This window comes from Hermetia illucens, chromosome 5 (assembly GCF_905115235.1).
Source record: "Hermetia illucens chromosome 5, iHerIll2.2.curated.20191125, whole genome shotgun sequence".
Taxonomy (NCBI): domain Eukaryota; kingdom Metazoa; phylum Arthropoda; class Insecta; order Diptera; family Stratiomyidae; genus Hermetia; species Hermetia illucens.
The window spans coordinates 38,397,308-38,417,584 of record NC_051853.1 but is presented as its reverse complement, the minus strand read 5'-3'; the positions used below and the strand labels follow the sequence as shown (position 1 = coordinate 38,417,584).

Genomic DNA, 20,277 nt, shown 5'->3' with positions numbered 1-20,277 from the left:
GTGCTAATGGCACTCACCTTTTTATTCATGCCTAAACGTTGGTGCACTTTAATGGGCGGTTGATTTTCAAAAGGCACGCAAGCCATATTTTTTGGCAATTTTCAACATTTAGCGTATAAGCGATTGTGCAAACAAACGACTTTATGAATGTAGAATAAATGATGTGAAAAATGAAATAAAACCAGAAGTTCGTGAGGGTAAATGGAGGGAAATAGGGACAATTTTTAATATTGGTAGACAAATTTCGGGACTTATTTGATCGAACTTGAATTGAAATGACCTATCCTAGGCAGAATCTTCGACGGAAGGTGGGGATAAACTGGAAACCCCGGTGAGATCCACACTGGATGCAACAGACTCTTCTGCCAGCGGCCCAAGAAGCGTAAAACCTACGCATCTGCTGTGGCCAACGCTTTATTGTGCTCGGCACCAGGGCTAACATCCACACGTCTCGGGGATTAGGACCGATATGCCGGGAGGTGATCAAATCAGCGAGAGAGATCTCAATGAAGCTGGTCCCTCTCATAGGAATACGGACATGAAGGCGGGAAGGAAGAGGACGTATGCGTAAGCTGCAGCCTCTGTTCTGACTGCTGTCGTGGGAGTTTCCTCCAAGCATGGCAAAATGTCAGAGGGACAATTTACCATCTTCCGGGAATGCCTGTGGAAAAAAAATGCTGGAGCCTGGAATGAAGCCACGATTTAACAATCAAGGTTTTCGCGATGGGCTTCTCCATTTGGAGTGCACTGGCGAGGCTGCCTTAAAGTGGCTCCAGCAGGCAATCCCGGCTTTGAGTTCCGGTGGTCGGCCCAAATTCACTATTGTCAATACTGAGCTACGCAGGACAGAACATATTGGATGTTGGTTGGAAGGCAGAGGATCCGCATGCTTAGTGAACAGAACCCGGGCATGGACTTTGGACACTGGAGGGTAAAGTTCATAAATGCCAGGAAGGACAAATCTACAAACGTGGAGGGTTTCAACTTGGTATTCGAACTGGACCAGAAGAGTCTGAATGTGCTGAGGGGAAGTCACCATATGGTGCTCCACTTTTTCCTAGATAGACTGAAATTCGGTCATATCAGGAAACTGCAGAGCATCATCTTCATTTTCAGAATGAATAGCAATGATGGTCTCTGACTCACACAATACAGCGCAAATTTCAGCATCTTCAGTGCGCTCTCCCACAATGGAGCTGCGCGCGGAGGATAGTGCATACATGGGCGAAACCTTCGTAAAGGGGTTCGCACTGACGAAGGGACTACAGAGTAAATCCGACCTGCTAGTAACTTCGCCTACACCTTCCAAGGAACAGGCGGAAGAAAGGGAGGCCAGAGACGTGAACGCAACTGACTTAATGCCAGTTCGATTGATCGAATCTATGCAAACCGGACGCCGTAAACCAATCAAAGTGGTAAGTGGAAAACAGACGAATGCTCCGCGGAATGAGATGAGATTTTTCATGGATGAGAACATGGGAACTGCAGTACCTCCAAGTGCGGCTTTTGTCAGAGAAATCAAACACGAGGGGATCGAGTCTCTGGCGATACGGTGTGGGGGAAACCGCGTCGCACGCGGACTGCCGCATACGCTTCTGTTTTCCATAACACAATAGACTAAGTTTATATCGAAAAACATAAAGATTGGTCAATTCAACCTGCTCCCTCCCTGCTCCCTGCTACCTGTTGGCAGCGAGAATGACAAAGCTACGAGATTTCCCTACATCTTTCTGGTTTAATCTGTGGCATTGGATCAGTAAAGGGAGCTAGGATCTCCTACGACAAAAGATCCATAAGACCGAGAGCTTGCGTCCTGGTGTGAGGGCGCTAAAAGGCAACCATGCTGAGACAGTACTGTTCCCAGGACTTAGCTACGGTCATCATACAATATCGGATATATGGCGAGAGGAAAAACATCATAATTGCCTCCGCTTATTTACCCTATGATTCGTTATATACTCCACCGACGCAAGAGCTTAGGGATCTGGTGGCGTATGCAGAATCAAGTGGTCTCGAACTCTTAATAGGTTGCGATGCGAATGCTCAACATATTTGTTGGGGCAGTAGCAAATGCAATCCAAGAGGAGAGAAGCTATTTGATTTCATCACTTCAACTGGTCTTATGACTGCAAACGTAGAGTGCACCCCTCGAACTGGAGCCAGAAACTACAATAACTCGACTTCTGAACCGTGCTAGCAAAAGTAATAAGAACGAAGACTGGGTAAATTTCTAGAACTCACAGCGTAAATATAAGAGGTTCGTTAGGTCTTCGAGACTCCTCTAGAGCATACTGTGAGGAACTGGAAGGCGAAAAAGAGACTTCAACCCAACGGTAATTGCACGAGCTTCAGACTGGATTTAGTACAGACCCTCCTGGAATTACACTACCCGGGAGAACGGGTGAGGGTATTGGCAGTGGGAGAGTTGACGGTTCTTGCAACACCTTCAATACGCAAATGCTGCAAGGGAGCTGGAACACTGAGAAAGCGGTTATTACCCATGAAAAGGTGAGAGCTGCCATACTGTCCTTTGAACATTTGAAAGCAGCCGGCATGGATGGCATCTATCCGGCAACGCTAAAGGAAGGTATGGAGGACTTAAAGCGACCTCTAAAAAACGCTACATGCCTTCCTTTTGGCAAAAGGTTAAGGTAGTCTTCATATCGAAACCTGGGAAAGATGACTAGCTTCATTTAATTCTTGCTGAAATGTTTGGAGAGACTGGTGGAGCGTCACATTCGTGAAAACGCACTTAGGTCGCACCCACTTAGTGAAAACCAACATGCTTACCAGCGTGAAAATTCCTGTGAGTCTGCTCTTCATTCTTTGGTCCGAAAGATAGAGGATGCCACTTTGAATGGTGAGTACGTGGTGGGGATGTTCGTGGATATTGAAGGGGGGTTTGACTGTGTGCCTTTTCAAAAACTTTGCGATGCCGCCAGAGAGCATGGTGTTGATGATGCTTTAATTAAATGGATCTATCCTATGCTAACGCATTGCTGTGCGCTGAGGTGGGTGTCGATTGCTATCTCACTGCAGAAGCAACGAAGGGCTGCCCCCAAGAAGGTGTGCTTTCGCCACTTCTGTAGAGTATGCTGATCGACTCACCACCATGTGAAATGCAAAATTTGCCAATACACGCTCAAGCTTATGCTGATGACGTGGCTGTGCTTGCTGTTGATCGGGATCTTGGAACGGTGTGTAGGAATATACAACGTGACGTTGATTTGATAGACAGTTGGTGTTTTAGACATGACCTCCCAGTTAATCCAAATAAAACCACAATGGTACTATTCACAAAAAGGAGAAAACTGAATGAACTTTGACTCCATGAGATGAGGGGTACTGCCTTTCAACTCCCCGAAGTGAAATATCTGGGAGTCACTCTAGATAAAAAACTTCTTTGAAACAAACATGTAGAGGTAAAGATGAAACGAGCTCTTACAGCTTATGGACTGTGCCGACTGACCTTTTCCTCGACATGGAGACTCAGACCTCATGTGGTAATGTGTATATACGTTCCCATTATTAGGCAGATGTTCGTATATGCATTTGTAGTGTGGTGGGTTAAGGTGAGACAAAAAGGTTCTCACCGTAAACTAGCCGCACTGCAAAGAACTGAGTGTGTGGGTATCACTGGTGCCATGAGCACGACATCCGGTACAGCTCTAAATGCACTACTCAATTTGCAACCCCTGGATATATTTATTCAAAGCACTGCAACGAGAGCAGCTCATAGACTAATTCGATTAGATCTATGGGGAAACAACGGATGTGGGGGCAAGAGCATTGGAAGAGTTACTGGGAGTACTGAATCCAGTTCTTGCAATGCCTTCCGATTCTCGTGTCCCCATACATCTGTTTGTTAGAAGATATGAAGTTACCCTGAAGCGTAGAAAGAACTGGGAAGTCCCAGAGGAATGCTTGGCGGGATATACGGAAGTTTTCTACATCGATGGCTCAAAAACAGAAGAGGGTTCTGGAGCCGGAGTCTACCTCTCGAATAAAAACGAGAAGTTGGCTTTTTTTCGGGACAATATGCAACGGTTTTTCAAGCCTAAATTTATGCGATCCTAAAGGCGGAAAAATGGGTGATTGACGAGCAGTTAAAGGGCAGGCGTATCTCAATCTGCAGTGATAGCCAAGCCCGCATTGAGGGCGTTAAGTAGTCCTTTGATCACCTCGAACATCGTTCAGGAATACAGAAACCGTTTGAACTCTATCTCTAGATTTAATACTGTGGAACCACTCACTGTGGCGTAGAGGGAAATGAAATCTCAAATGCTTTAGTGAAAGAGGGGTCAATCTCCCCTATGCCGGGACCGGAACCAGCAATTGGATTGAAATAATAAAAACTTGTTGTTTCTTTTTCGTTAGTGTGGATATTTATTCTTGCAAAAACCGATATTTCGGGAACCACTTGTTCCCTTCATCAGTGCTAACAAGTTTGTTGCTGGCGAGTACAATGGGCTGACACGGCCTGAGTGCTCAGAAGCTGTTGCATCTCCCCCACCACACACACACCTATTCTAACGTTTGAGGTATCATGTTGGAGTAAATGTAATAAAAATCAAATTGTGGCAACCATTCCCAAATGTTCGATAATGTAGGTTCGCCAGAAACTAAATTGTACAAAGTCGAAATAATGATTAAGTTGAGTCCTCCACTTCATATAACAAACTAATTAATCGGTTCTTTCCAATGGAATTGTATATGCTAACAAGTGGGTCCTTTAATCATGAAACTATGAATAAAAGTCCATCCCGCATCATATCCTGAAGTATTCCCCTCTGCAGCCCTCTAAAAGCAAACCACACAATTAATTTATGCAAATCGCTCTATTATAGAAATTAATGAGAGTGTTCGTTATGAAGTCGATTCTTTATTGAATTGGCACCTCCAAAACCATATGCACATATTCCATGTGCATACGTGCATGCATCCATGCTGCAGTCACGTGTAAACAGCACATCCCTCCATATATCCACAGCATATGTTTCCTGTTTATGAAAATATTAACTGTACACCCACGTAATGCATCCTGAATTGAATCTCAATACAATACATCCTCACGAATGATATTCCAAAGTGCCAGTGATGTTATGGCGTTCCCATAGCATCACACTCTGCAAGCAATTCTATAGAAAGCACAGGAGGCTCCTGACAAGTACACAGAGTCACAAGTTAATATCCTATATTTCCAGGTCTGTCCCCCTTCAGCGTTGAATGCGGAATTGAGCCAGATGCAGATAAGCTGTAACTCATTATGTAAATTAATTTGATCTCCCACCTGTACCTGACCGCCGAGATACAAATGTCTACAGCGACTGTATCAATTTATTCATCCTCTTCGGGCTCGTGTATTTGATCGAAATGGGGATGTTTAGAGGATGGGCACAGAGGGACCATAATCTGAGAAAAATCGTGCTTCGTGGTTCATTTACGTTTACTTTTCAGAATTTTATCAGCCATAATGATTCGGGCAACATGATTTTTTAGCGATGAGTTTGATTATCCTTGGTAATGATATGAATAATTTGGCGATTCAGAGGGTAGCTTTTTTTCTTGCGTTTACGCAAGTGTGCGATACGACATCTAAATTATCTTTTCTGTTTTGGTAAGTGTTAATTCCAGTTTGCCTATTTAAGGCACTCAACTTTACTCAATTCGAATGTAAGCCATCGGATGCACTAACGCATCCGAAGAAACGGACGAGTGGCTCAGGCAGTACTGCTCTTCCCTCAACGGTATGTGGGAGGGTGCGCGACTAACCCTGAAAAGAGTCTCTAAACCGCCATCGTTAAAGAAGTGCTTCCTCTGGCTTCCAGAAGAAAAGCGGAATGGTGGTAAGGTTCTGGAACAACTTGCTGTCCAGAATAACCTTAACACTTTCACGTGGATGCTGCTCGGCATCAAAACAGGAGGCAGAGCCAATAGAGTGGGAACTTTTCTCACTATCGGCGTTGTCGAACCCGATGTTAAGAAGTTTCGTGGAAAATTGGGCTGCCGGCTCGGTCAGGTTACGAGTGTCAGCTCCTAAAAACATTGAAGGAGACATGTAGCCCTCGGCACTTTCATCTGAAGCGTAGATGAGGTGCCACATTTCCCAAATAAATTTGCAGCATTGTAAAGCGGTGACTGGACTTATCAGTCATCGGATCAATAGCTGCTAGACATTTATATACCTCATACAAGAACCGTGGGTTGTTGGTGGGCTAGTCAGGGGCCTAAGCTTCCAACATGCTATCCTGCTGTATGCCAATGGAAGTGATGCTCCTGCATGGTAGTCTCAAAAGACTTCCAGGCTAATTTGATTAACGACCTATCTGATGGCGACACCACATCGGCTAAACTAACCATGAAAAATCAAAAGGGAGGTAAAGAGATACTACGGTGTTCTGCATATTTCCCCTATGACGCAGAAGAAGTTCCCAGTGGAACATTCATAAGAGCTATCCAATATGCCAAAAGTGAAGGCATGGGGGTAATAGCAGGATGTGATGTCAACGCTCACAACATATGCTGGGGAAGTTCCAACATCAATGCAAGAAAATCGAAACTACTGGAGTATCTAGTACGAACCGATTTGCAGATCCTTAATTCGGGTAATAAACCCACTTGCTTCAACGTGGTCAGGCGAGAGGCCATCGACATCACGGTGGCATCCCCTGAAATCGCGCCTCTAGTCGGAGAGTGGAGAGTATCAAACCATATCACCCTCTCGGATCACAGACGAATTGATTTCGTAATAGGCTTGAATCCACCTCCACTCACTCCATTTCGGAAACCGCGGAAAAAGCTGTTCACTCAAGATGCCAAAGAAAGGTAAAACCCCATGGTGAAACTCGGATTTGACAAAACAGAAGAGAACGACAAGAATGATTCTCAATCGTGCTCTGAAGTGTCAATCAGCCGCTAGCTGGAATCGCTATAAAGAGGCACAGGCTCTAAAGAAAAGCATAAGATCGGCTAAACGATCATCATGGGGACGCTTTTGGGAAGAGGCTAACTCTCTTGAGGCAACCTCAAGCTGAAGCAGATTCCGGTTAAAGAACCTAGCCAGCAGCTGGGCTATTTACGTTTACAGAACGGGAGGTACACAGAAAGCAATGATGAAACAGCAAACCAGTTGCTTTAAGTGCACTTGCCAAGCAGCATCCAAAGCCTCATCCCGGGGCCGACAGATGCATACAGCCCTCAACTGAGAGACTGGAATCTGGCATGCAAAGTAGTATCACTGGGGCGAGTAAAACCGGTATTTAACTCGTTCCATAGATACAAGTCTGCAGGTTCGGATGGCATCATTCCTGCGCTAGTAATGAAGGGAATGGATGAACTGGGTCTACATATTCGGAATATATATCGTACATGCCAAGCACAGGTTTATATTTCAATTAATTGGCGTGATGTGAAGGTGCTATTTATTATGAAACCTGGGAACCCACCTACACAAACGCAGCTTCCGACCGATCAGTCGAGTGTCCTTTCTACTAAAAGGACTAGAAAGATTAGTAGATCGGTTTATAAGAAATACACATATTCCTAAGTGGCCATTTGATCATAGGCAAAGGCAAATCCACGGGGACAGCACTTCATGAACTCACGGCAAAAACTGAAAAGACGATGTCCGAAAAAGAATACACCTTAGGCGCTTTCATAGACATCGAAGGTGCCTTCAATTATGCCTCATTCGCGGCAATTTGTGATGCGGCAAGACAGCATGGACTCGAACCTCTGTTAATCAGTTGAATCCTCCATATGCTAGAATGGAGAAAAATCCACATCTTGGTCAACCAGAAGAGGGAGGATGTCTTAGGGGCTGCCCACAAGGAGGGGTTCTCTCCCGGCTGTTATGGCTCTTGGTAATGGCTCTTGGAAATGATCTCACTTACGCGATTGCCAACCATTATAAATGTGGAAGAATCGTGAAGCCAAATTCAAGGCATGATCCACAAAGCGGCCTCTGCAACTCTCGGGGTCAGTGATAATTATCCGAGATACTTGGCATTTCAATGACGATGTTAAAATGAAACGCTTCTACTACAAGCTTTTCAACGATGAAACGCTTGCCAATTGGCAAATTTATAAGAATGCACCCGACCGGCCTATTACAAAAATCTTTACGATAAACTTGACACTCGGCATGGCGAGCGAGATCTGTAGCGACTTCCCAAAAGCCTACACGAACCCACCCAGGATATCAAGCACTTCTGTTGCATTAATGACAAGAACGATGCTTTACTTATCAACCGTCGAGCTACGATGGATATCACAGAGTGGCTTGAAACAATATTTTTTACCTCTCACTACAACTTTTTGCGTGTGTTTATGCAAGAAGTATCTGTGTGCATAATCTGGCGTGTTTCTTTGGCAAGGAAGCATCACAAGCTTGGTATATCTGTTAGGAAAGCTATGACGCTTTTTCAACGACCATTACAGTAAACTCTATGTTCCTTCTCAATACCTCCAGAAATGTATCCTCATCAAGTGCTCTTGATGACCAACCTGTTTTTGGTTTCTTCAGATGAAGGTTTATTGTCCTGGGTCGCTTATCAATGGTAATACAAAATATATCGCCTGGTGGTCGCTAGGCATATATTCTTCACTGACATACCAGTATTGGCGCTTGACCAGCAATTCACTTACGAAAGTAAGAGCCACAACGGACGTAAGCCAGCCTGGCCTATGCCTTTGTCACACACACTTTTCTCAGAAATGTCCATACCGGCTGACACGAAATTTGGTGGTTAGGTGGAAACTGGGAACACCCACACATGCTGCCTGTAACGTTTTTCTAGGTTGAGTTTAAGGGTGGTTCCCATTCAGGCAAAAGGTTGGTGTACATTTTTTTCACCGAATCTAGTCATGTGAGGTATCAAAAAAAAGATCTCGATTAGTACTTTTCGAAGCTCGTTTTAGTTCGACATTTCGACATTTACTTGAAAGGCGGGGAGTGCGAGGACTGGAAATTGATCATTTCTTTAACGGAATATGCTGACATTACAAAATTTTGTAAATTTCACTGACATTTCATAGCACATATAATTTAAGGTACGTGGCTCCTCCCGCGTGCTGCTTAGGAAGTTTCAATCGAGTTGTTTGAGTACAGTGGCGCACGACAGCTTTGGCGGACTTGCTAGTGAAATGTTCGTCAACTCCCCAATATGAAATAGCACTTCCCTTTTGGCTCCCTGTCAGCCCAAAAGGGCTTATGTGGGAGTCTTTCAAGCTTAATATTCACTATCGAGGATGTGCTATGTTTGTCAACCTAAAGATTGATTATTATGATGAGATTGATCCGTCAATCATTTTATTTATATATTTATACCTTTGTATCCGACGCTTGGGGGCTATTGTTCTCGTCGCAAAATTTGTTATTCTTTAAAAAAATATTCAGATGTGAAAGTCAGTAGTCCATTTTTCACAATGATCGATTAAAGAATCAGGAATTCAACGCTCTTTAATCCATCTTTAAAAACGGGGCTAATCATGTTGGTCTGTTGAATGTGAAAAATATCATTTATTTCAATTTACACTGTAAATTCCTCCTTAGTTTACTCCCCCAACGAGCTTAATGGAGCATTCGTCTTTTACTTTCACCACTGAAGCCATTCTTACGAAAAATTGCAAAATTGCTGAGCATTCGCGCCAAGAGAAAAAGGCGATCGGAATATTCTGACTTAATTCCTTCCTGGCCAAATGTACAAAGTCACATTGTTACAATTTGTCTGTCCTTCGAGAGGTATACGGACTTGACGCTACGGATAGGAGCCAAGTTTTAATTTAGCTGAAAGCATCTCTGGCAAACTCTTTCTCGATTTACTACTAAAGTAGAATTGGGATCAGTTCCCATTCAGTTTGTTTTTCCTGTTGGTTAGGACTCTATATTTACCCTTCTTCGTCGTACATCGAGCGTTATTCACTTTCTGCTTGTATTGGCAAATAAACTTTCTGGACGTTCTTTCGCTCGAATTCTGCTGTTTTCAAGCATTTAATGGTATTTTGATATCTTTTGCAGGACGATTTGCCGGGCCAGGCGCTTCTAGATGTTGTCTTCAGTCGACTGAATCTTATAGAGACAGCGTACTTCGGTATTCGATATGTCGACGAGGAAAATCAAACGGTAAGTGTTTATTAAGGAGACTTAACCTACGAAGATGCAAAGCTGCTTACAGAAGATTATCTGTCATAAGCTCCTCAATGTAATGATTGGGGTTTACCATATTTCCATATCCAAAACCATTGAAAGGATAAAGAAAATCAAAACCAATCCATTATAGTCGTATTCAGTATGAACCTAAAGCGCCGACCTGCACTGATGCTTCCAGAGGGGGAAGCGCCACTTTTCCAGATGCTTGACACCAAAACCAAATGAAAGATTCGATGAACTTTGGAAAAGTGCATGTGTGGCATTGCAAGCGGAAATGAGGAGTGATTTTCGTCTCCCTTTTAGCAATCTTTTCTGGTGCTCTTTTAATGGATTGCTCTACATAGGAAATATCTTTCGTTCTCCTTTTTCAGCACTGGTTGGATCCAGCTTCCCGAATTTCAAGGCAATTGAAAAGCAAAGCGGAACCCTTTGATCTTTACTTTGGAGTAAAGTTCTATGCGGCGGATCCATGCAAGCTTCTAGAGGAAATAACAAGGTAAAATTTTCAATTTAATATATTACCAATAGCGTTTTATGGTTTTGTAAGTACTTTCTGGTTTGTGTATTAGTTTGTTGTGGTGGGAAATGAAATTGAAATTTCCAAGAAGGATATTTTCAAATGATATTCCGTTTGATTCAGGTAAGTCCTTTGGGATGTATACCATCGAAAACAAATAATTGATGGTTGTTTTATGTTTTCGTAATCATTTCCGTCTGCAACGATTGAGGGTCAATAAACTTATCGGGTCGACCCCGACACATTCTACCACACTTTCATTCATCTTTTTTCTAAAAGGACATCTTGACCTCGAGAATAATTTTTGATATCACTCCTGTCCAGCCCTTATTTAAAATCTATTATGAATTGCAGATACCTGGTAGACACTGATTAATAATGATTTTGATTTGTAATTTTCAAATCGATGGAGGTCAGGGCGCCAGACAGCTTTTAGGGATATCGAATTGGTGGACCTTGGCGCAAAACCGGGATGTCTGGAGTTTCTTACTAAGGCAGGCCTAGACCAGATACCGGTTGTTGCGCCGTTGATGATGATGATGAATTTTCGAATTGGGCGTTGATAAAAGATTGCTTCTTTTTAATTTAAGGACATGTATGAAGCCAGATGCTCTCCTCTCACAGTCTTAGATTGGAAAATGCTATAAATAGGAACTGTCCGACCCACGAATAATCCTAACTGACAGAGCCTTAAAATACTATTATATTAATTGAATCAAGCAGCGACCACAGAGCCCAACTGCTAGGATGTTTAAGCGCAGTTTGTAACTGGATCGCTGAACATTCATACTTGTTTATAGCTCAACGATACTTGAGAATTTAAAAAGAGCCGCAGCGATCTTTTCAGCCCAACTCATCATATCATCATTGATGAGAAGTACTCGAAAGGGTTACAGTACTTATCGTTGTTCCGCAGTAATAATAGTGACTTAGTCCTAATACAGCGTATTTCACGGGATTTTTATCACTTAGGACTCCTTCCCCTTTCGAGTTACTGAATGCTAACTGCTGATGTCGCCCGGCATTATCGCCTAGACGTTGGCACGCTACCGTGAATAATATAAATACTGAGGCATGTCGCGTACGGATCAAGTGATGAGCATATATGGACCCCCTTACCATAAGACAGACAACTGACAGATGTTCTATGCCCCCATTAAGGCTTACATTGTCTGAATTTCAAGACTTGTTAGGCAATCTTGATCTCGATATAAAGGAACCATGTCCAAAATTGATTGGCCGTGAATTTGATGCGTGGAGCAGAGTGACTAACGGAAGGGGGCGCAATTTATTGGAAGTATTTACCCAGTTAGACATTACACTGACCAAAGAAGGTGACATAAGTATTATCTGACGTTTGATTCGTAATGTGTCCTGGAAAGCTAGCGGGGATTTCATGTACAACGACCACCAAGCAATTATTTCTGAACTACGGAAGGAGTAATACAGCAGAAGACTCGCACACCGAAAGCCAAAATCTAAAAGGACGTTAAGATGGTCTTCAAAAGTGGTAGATTAGCTTAATAAGACAAGCACGGGAAAAGCTGTGCATCTAACGTAATGTATCGCCAAAACATGCCCAAGGAATGCACACTCTCCAGTAGAACACCCAACTGTTGATGGAATAGTGAACTGGCCAGCCTTCGATCGACTTGCCATCAGAGGCCAGTAGGTAGGATTCGATCAGAGGCAGGAGGGACGTGGCTATAAAGAACCTCTAAAAAGCTCTGCTTGGAGGTGGACACAGCTTCACAGCATGCTAAATAAGGTTCTCAAGCTCTCCGTAACTTCAGACCGAGCACGTTTTGTTCGAAGTAGAGGGCGGGGGGATAAATATTGAATCATGGAAGCGGTACCTGGTTTGCGCGGAAAGCAGTCCACAAACATACTTGGGCCTCTCCAGACGGGACCACTTTCAACCAAATTGACCACGTGTTGATTGAACGCCGCCACCTCCCAGCCTTGATGAATCAGTCAGAACATATAGGGGGGCCAATATAGACTCGGATCACTATCTCGTTGGCATGGTGCCCCGAGCTCCAATAACAACACCACCTAGAATCCCCTCTGACAATCAGGTGAGAGTGAACACTGAAGCCATCCACAACACAACCCTTCGCGACACCTATAGGAGTGAAATGGATGCCGCAATAACTGCAGTCAACAGAGGACCTGGAGATGAAGCATCAACAAATGATCTTCAGAATCACCTGAAGAACGTTATCATGGATACGGCCACAAGCATACTTGGCCCCAGTCGCAAACGGAGTCGGAACGGCTGGTTTGACGATGAATGTAAGCTAGCAACGGAACGGAAGAATGCCACATACCGAGTAATGTTGCATTCTCAAAGAACGCGGGCATTCGCAGGGACCTACCACGAACTCCGTCGAGCAAAGAAGCGACTTCACAAACGGAAAAAGGAAGCCTGGGAGAACCAACAAGTCTGTGAACTAGAAAAGTACAGGGAGCAACCGCACCAGGCGCGGAAGTTTTACCAACAAGTCAGCAGGATGAAGCCTTATACACCTCGATGCTCATCCTGTCGAAACAAAAAGGGAAATCTGATTTCCGACAGAATGGGCATATTGGAGCGATGGGTTGAGTACTTTGATGAGCTACTGAACAACCAGAACATCGGCGAGCTGGAGGTCCCGCCAACTGAAGACGACGGACAAATACTGCCACCACTAAGTTTACCATACCAGTACCATCTATAAGATATTCTCCACTATCTTGCTAGGTCGGATAGTCCCATACGCCCAGAACATCATTGGCCTATACCAAAGAGGCTCCACTCCAGACAAATCAGCAACAGATCAGATTTTCTCTCTGGCGCAAGCGATGGAAAACTATTGGAATATGGACAACAGTTGCACCATCTGTTCATCGACTTTAAAGCCGCATATAATAGCATAGCCAGGGTAAAACTGTACACGGCCATGAGAGAATTCGGTATCCCGACGAAATTAATAAGACTGACTAGGCTGACCCTGACCAATGTGCGAGGCCAGATAAAAGCAGCAGGATCACTCTCAAGACCATTCGACATCAATAACGGTCTACGACAAGGGGATGCCCTATCATGCGTCCTCTTTAACCTGGCCCTCGAGAAAGTGATCCGTGATGCTGAGGTAAATGCAAGAGGTACGATCCTCTTCAAGTCCACCCAACTACTGGCCTATGCTGACGATATCGACATCATGGGAAGAACCACCCAAGACGTACAAACTGCCTTCATCCAGATCGAGCAGGCGGCGATGGGCGCGAGATCTTGGGCTGCACATTAGTGAAGGCAAGACAAAATATATGGTGGCAACGTTACCGCACTGGTCAAACACGAAGAAGAATAAGGATAGGAGAATACAACTTTGAGACTGTTGACAATTTCTCCTATCTAGTGTCGAAAATCACAACCGATAACAGCTACGATGATGAAATCCGCACACGGTTGTTGTCAACCAACAGAGCCTATTTCAGCTTACAAAGACTGTTCCGCTCGAAACGTCTCACCATAGGGTCAAAGCTCTTACTGTACAATACTATGATCTTGCCAGTCCTCATGTATTCCTCGGAAACTTGGGTTCTTAGCAAGAAAAATTGCGAACTCTTGGCCGCGTTCGAGAGAAGAATCCTCCGAAGAATTTTTGGCCCCCTACATGGGGATGGACGATTCCGTAGCCTACACAATGACGAAATCTATGAGCGATACCATGACCGTCAGGTTGTGGATAAAATCCGGCTTCATAGATTACGGTGGGCGGGTCACTTAATCCGTATGGATGATCCTACCCGGAAAGTTTATAAGGGCAATATCTATGGTAAGAAAAGAAGACGAAGTAGACCCTGCCTAAGATGGAGCGATGGCATAGGTCAGGACGCCAGACAGCTTTTAGGGATATCGAATTGGTGGATCTCGGCGCAAAACCGGGATGTCTGGAGTTCCTTATTAAGGCAGGCCTAGACCGGATACCGGTTGTTGCGCCGTTGATGATGATGATGGAAGCGATAAGAACGAGTACTGCTGTCGAAAGCTGGTAAACCTCCAGGTCAACCATCCTCCTATAGACCTATATGTCTTCTAGATACGGGTAATTTGCAAAACATACCGATTATCGAAAGCCAAGGAAGTCTTTCAGATAGGCAGTATGGGCGCGGTAAAGCCGTATAGGTCATTTATGCCATCAAATTGATTAGTGACTAGGCCGAAGATGCAACTGACGGAATGGGTAATACCAGCATATATTACATGGTGGTGACCTAACCTAGTACGGAACTTCCTGGTGAAGATTGGTACTTCTGCTGCTATTGTCGATAGCTTTGTAGACCCAAGGAGTACCTTGTCCCTACAGCTGTCCCACAGGAGTACTGGGTCCACTGCTATAGAACATGATGCCTAATAATGGAGGAGGCCACTATGGTGGGTAACGCGGATGACATAGTTGTCGTTGCGAAGCCCTATTCCTGCGGATTTTTTTTAACATTTGGTAGTCTACAGAGTCAAAAGACACGGAAACCGCCGACGCTCGGCTGAAAACTTTTTAACCTCCGTTTTTTTCGGATGAGGATTGTATAATCTCATCGATATCCAAACTGTATAGCGAATTAAAGAAATCCAGCCATTTAAATCCAATATTTAACATTTCAAATAATTAATTTTACTTATATTTTAAAACATTCCAACAACTGGTCCCTTCGCCCTAAACTCCATAACCCAGTTTCATTTAAACAATTTCAAATTGTATTGTTTAAAAATTATCCAATAGTGCAAAATAAATTGAGCGGGCTAATCGGTTGTCTACCCTCATAAACTTCCTCATATTGCACACTATTTGGTGTACGCAGGCGATTTATCGTGGTTGCGTGCGTTGTTGTTGCCGCTGAGCCGGCATGGACTTTTAAGTTCAAAGTCATGTGCAGGGGACGATGACTAGTGGAACCGGGACCGGCTGATGCATGCACAGTTGATCAGCTGGACCGGGAACTTCGTGGATTGTCTTGGGGAGGGTTGGATGTGGTCTGCAGAATCTTCTGAACCCTTTGATGACCTTAACAAATTGTTTTGCAGGACAGTGCTTAATGAACTTTTGTTACTTGAAATCTAATGAAATACCCGGCGTAAATTTCTTAAAAGCTAATACAAATATTAAACTAAAAAGGAAGATCGTTTTCGTCTTTAGTTGAAGGTGATTGGAGTTCGATTTTCCGTCGTGAAAGGGGCATTCACCAATAACATGGCCTGAGGATGCCAAGGCAGGAACAAAACCCCAAAGGCCACACCATATAATACACCTGGCGCAGGAGAAACGACCGAGGATAGGATCCGTCGTGAATCATCCGGGAGTTTTATAGCTCCACGCATACGGAGGAGCCATCTTTTTCTTTTATTTTTGAATTTCAGGTTTAGCTCATGTGTTGGTCATTCGATAGGCCCACGCGAATCCCCTCGTTCGTTAATTCGTTAATTTTCAGAATCTGGAGCGGACCGCACCGGAAAGGCTAGGTTTTTGGGGTAGGTCTCCCCTCTTGGGGGTTTTTAACCACTGTGAATGGTCGTTTGACCACCACCAATCCAATTTCTCATTACAAAAAAGAATTAGGCGCGCAGTGTTACTACTTCCTTCAAGAATAAGGCGAGAAGCCTATTAATTAGCAAAGCTAAGCTAGTTTGGGCATAATAAGTATATCAGGTGTCAAGCCTGGGCGATGTTTTGGAGGAGCTGAATGCCGTCTTCACGCAACAATTCAGTGACGCATTCCAGGATTAGAATAGACTATTTCCTTCAATCTCAACCTAACATTTTCACGCCCTCACGTTTTCGAAACCCATGTTAGGCGAAGCGGTTTTTGAATGCTTATATATGAACATTTGCGTAACTAAACCCATAAGGTCACTGTTAGCCGCTGTGAGTGTGAGATACATCCTTTTCTCATAATTGTCAAGAGTACATTCGCTAATAGGACAATGACAAACGAGGCAATGAGAAGTTTGAACTTAAATTTTTTGACCTCGCTTCTCTAGGATTCGAACTTAACAAATAATAAAGATGACTCCAGTTTACAATAATTAAAAGAAACATTCCTGACTTCGAATTCAATTCACGCCTTCTGAATGACTTTGCATTCTGTCTTTTTCTACTCGACTGCTAATAAGGAAATTGATCCATGTTTTAACTCTCCCTCACTTGTTCCTCTTTTTTTCCAAATAGCATAAAACTCCGTTTTCCGTAATTCCCTTTCCTTATTCATCCCCATTTATAATTATAAAATTGCGAATAAGGTCCCTCATCTCGTTCAGTTGATGAGCTGCAATTTGTTATAACCTTTTAATTCCTTTATTATAAAAATCGTTTTATTCACGGTATGAGTGCTTCGAAGGTAATTTTTACATTAAAGGAGAGAACACTCAACGTTCATACGAGCATATATATGTACGTTTACCTAGCTATGCACACATATAGTGAGTTCAAACAGCACGCCTGCATGTGAGATATTGGTTTCCCTCCTCATTTTAAGGTGATTGGCAAAGCAAACGTTGGCTTTTCTAAAGTGCAGACAATTCCACACGAGCCCCTAACAACCGCCAAGGAGCTTGTTTGAACTTTACATCCTGTAGGTTTGTTGATTCAATCCTTGCTCCTGCTAATGATAGCTCTCAAATCGAAGTTGTCCTTTGTCAGAGAGACGTTGTCGATGCTCTATTCTGGGGCGGGTGGCTTTAATGGTAGATTTGGGACATTCATATGTGGATACACAAATATCAGTTCGAGCGAGCCCCAGTGTTTCATAAACTTTCTTCGAAATAGCCGAGTCCTGGAAAAGTTAGCCATGAAAGCAAGAGTGAATTGGTACACTTTTCTATAAGGGTTTACTGACAGGTAGTTTGTTATCTTGAGAACACCTACGCAAATACTATATTTACTTTCCCCTGTCACTAAGATTTGAAGGGCCTTCTCTATAGAATTGTAAGTATAAGCACCATCCCTTGGACTATCCATGGATAACCTGGAGGAGCAGTTTGTTGAGCCCTGACGAGAACTATGGAAGCTCCTGATAATCGCGCCCATAATGATGACTCATGGATGTGGTGAAGTAATGCATCGCTTAAAGCAAACAAAGTTTAATTGAAATTACATATCCGTTTCATGCCATCAAACAAATACACAAACCAACTAAATTATAGGACTTGGAACTATTTTGCTCTTTAGTCCTTCTCCCTTCACAAAAGGTAAATAGACAAACTCACATTCACAAATATTTGCCGTAGGTATCAATTATTTCTGCAAGTTAAACAAGATGTGCTGCAGGGTAGACTTCCAGTTTCGTTTGAATTGGCTGCTGAGTTGGGAGCGTTTGTTGTTCAGTGTAAGTATGAATTCATATATGAATATAACCATATTTTTAATTCAACTGAAAAAATATTTTTTCAAATTAACTTTTTTATTTGCGATAAATAAAATAACAGATACTATATAAGGCTGCTCCTTATAGGTGCCATTTTTTTTATTGTTTGCAATTTCTTAGTCAAAATAATTTTCCCCGTTAATATTGCCCGTTTCGGTTTGAAAGGAATCTGGCTAGAGGAAGGTGTTCTCCAAGGTATGTCACCTACAATTGAAATGTCAAGTGATGCACGCTCTGAAAGAGCTGAAAAGGTGGCTCACCTTTTATTATATGTATAATGCAGTTGCTCCATAAGAAATGGTACGAACGATGGATTTCATCAAATAATGGCTGGTAATTTGTCATCTCTCCTAATGGGATTGTGGGCAATGATAATGCACCCAGTACCCCTTGGGGCTCAGTATCTCATGGAAATTCCCCAGGAAGTTGGTGATAATTGAAGGTGAAGGTGAACGTGTCAATGAGTAGAGTGAGAGTGGCTGTAGTGGGTAAAGTGGAGTTCCGAACACAGAGTGCTTGCTGCAAGCAGGCTGAGGAAAATCAATTAACAAATTTTCGATGTAATGTAAGGCATGCAATTCAAGGAACTATCTAAGGATCCCTAAACCGTCATTTATCGTGTTGCCCTCTCACCGATGATTTTAAGAATTCGTTTTTGTGATAAAACTCCTTGAAGATTAAAAGTACAACACCATGCGGGTAGAAATGGTATGTCCAGCTATGATAAAGAACAGCTAAACCTTATATGCGCTTGGTACCTTCAGGGATATGAAGTCTAATCCGACTTATCAGATTACTATGTCTGTTATACTTCTACAGAGCTCCTTATGGTTCGGTGTTCACCTTCCTGCGGTAGCATTCTTTTTCGCTGGCGAAACCAAGATAGTCATTTTTTGTTAGTTAGTTAGTTAGTTAGGTATTATTTATGTAGTTTTATCAGTTAACGCTTGTGAAGTCATCGCTGACAGGTGCCAACTGATGAGGCTCATTATACTCATCGTCCCCATCTAACGGAATATTCCGGATTCGTTAACGTATCGCTGGATTTCCGTTAGTGGATGTAACGCTACTCGTCGCAACTGGAGAACATTGGGACCGAAGATTTGATGTCTGATGCGTCCTTAGGCGGGGCATTCACATAGGAAATGCTCCCTGGATTCCGCTTCCTCATTACAGGCGGGACACGTGTCACCTCTTTCCAACTTTTGAAGATAGCCTCAGCCAATGCTACTGATACTGAAATTGCTGGTTCCGGTCCTGGCATGGGGGACATTGAACCCTCTGTTGCTAAAGCATCCGAGATCTCACTTCCCTCTACGCCACAGTTGCCAGGCACCCAGAGTAGCTCCACCGTATTGAAGCTAGAAACAGAGTTCAAGCGGTTTCTGCACTCCTGAACGATTTTCGAGGTGATCAAAGGACTATTCAATATCCCTCAATACAGCCTGGCCATCACCGCAGATTGCGATGCGTTAGGCCTTCAACCGCTCGTCAATTGCCCAATTTGCCACCCTTAGAATCGCATATACTGCGGCTTGAAAAACCGTTGCATATTGTCACAAAGGAAAAACCCGTTTTTGTTCGAGAATTAGACTCCGGTTCCAGAACCCTGTTCTGTTTTTGAACCATCGGTATAGAAGACTTCCATATATCCCGCCACGAATTCCTCTCGAACTTCCCCGTTCTATGTTGCAGGATAACTTCATATCTTCTACCAAATAAATGTGTGGGGACCCAAAAATCGGGAGGCATTGTATGAACTGGATGCAATACTCCCAGTAACTCTTCCAACACTCTATGCACCTCACATCCTTTGTTTCACCATAAATCTAATCAAAGTGGTCTATGGGCTGCGACGTCATCAGCAGAAGCTTGAGCGTGTATTAGCAAACTTTGTAGTTCACATAGCAGTGAGTCAATCAACACCCCCAAACATACACCTTCTTGGGGCAGCCTTTCGTTGCTTCTGCTGTTAGGTAGCGATCGACACCCACTTCAATACACACCAATCTCTGCGTTAGCATAGCATAGATCCACTTAATTAAAGCGTCATCAACGCCGTGCGCTCTGACGACATCACAAAGTTTTTGAAAATGTGCACAGTCAAACCCCCCTTCAATGTTCACAAACACCCCCACCGTGTACCCCCCTTCAGAGTTGATCTACGAACCATTATTATGCATCTTACCCCTATTCGCTTTAGTGG

General features: G+C 43.4%; 1 protein-coding gene across 5 annotated transcripts in view; it reads left to right on the top strand.

The window, feature by feature from the left end:
* Positions 1 to 20,277, top strand: part of LOC119657758 (band 4.1-like protein 4) — a 350,940-nt gene that overhangs the window by 256,324 nt on the left and 74,339 nt on the right. For all 5 annotated transcript variants that reach the window (XM_038064818.1, XM_038064816.1, XM_038064815.1 and 2 more), the window contains exons 6-8: positions 10,019 to 10,123; positions 10,522 to 10,646; positions 17,935 to 18,032. In XM_038064818.1, the coding sequence (XP_037920746.1) occupies positions 10,019 to 10,123; positions 10,522 to 10,646; positions 17,935 to 18,032 (328 nt within the window). The remainder of the gene's footprint in view (positions 1 to 10,018; positions 10,124 to 10,521; positions 10,647 to 17,934; positions 18,033 to 20,277) is intronic.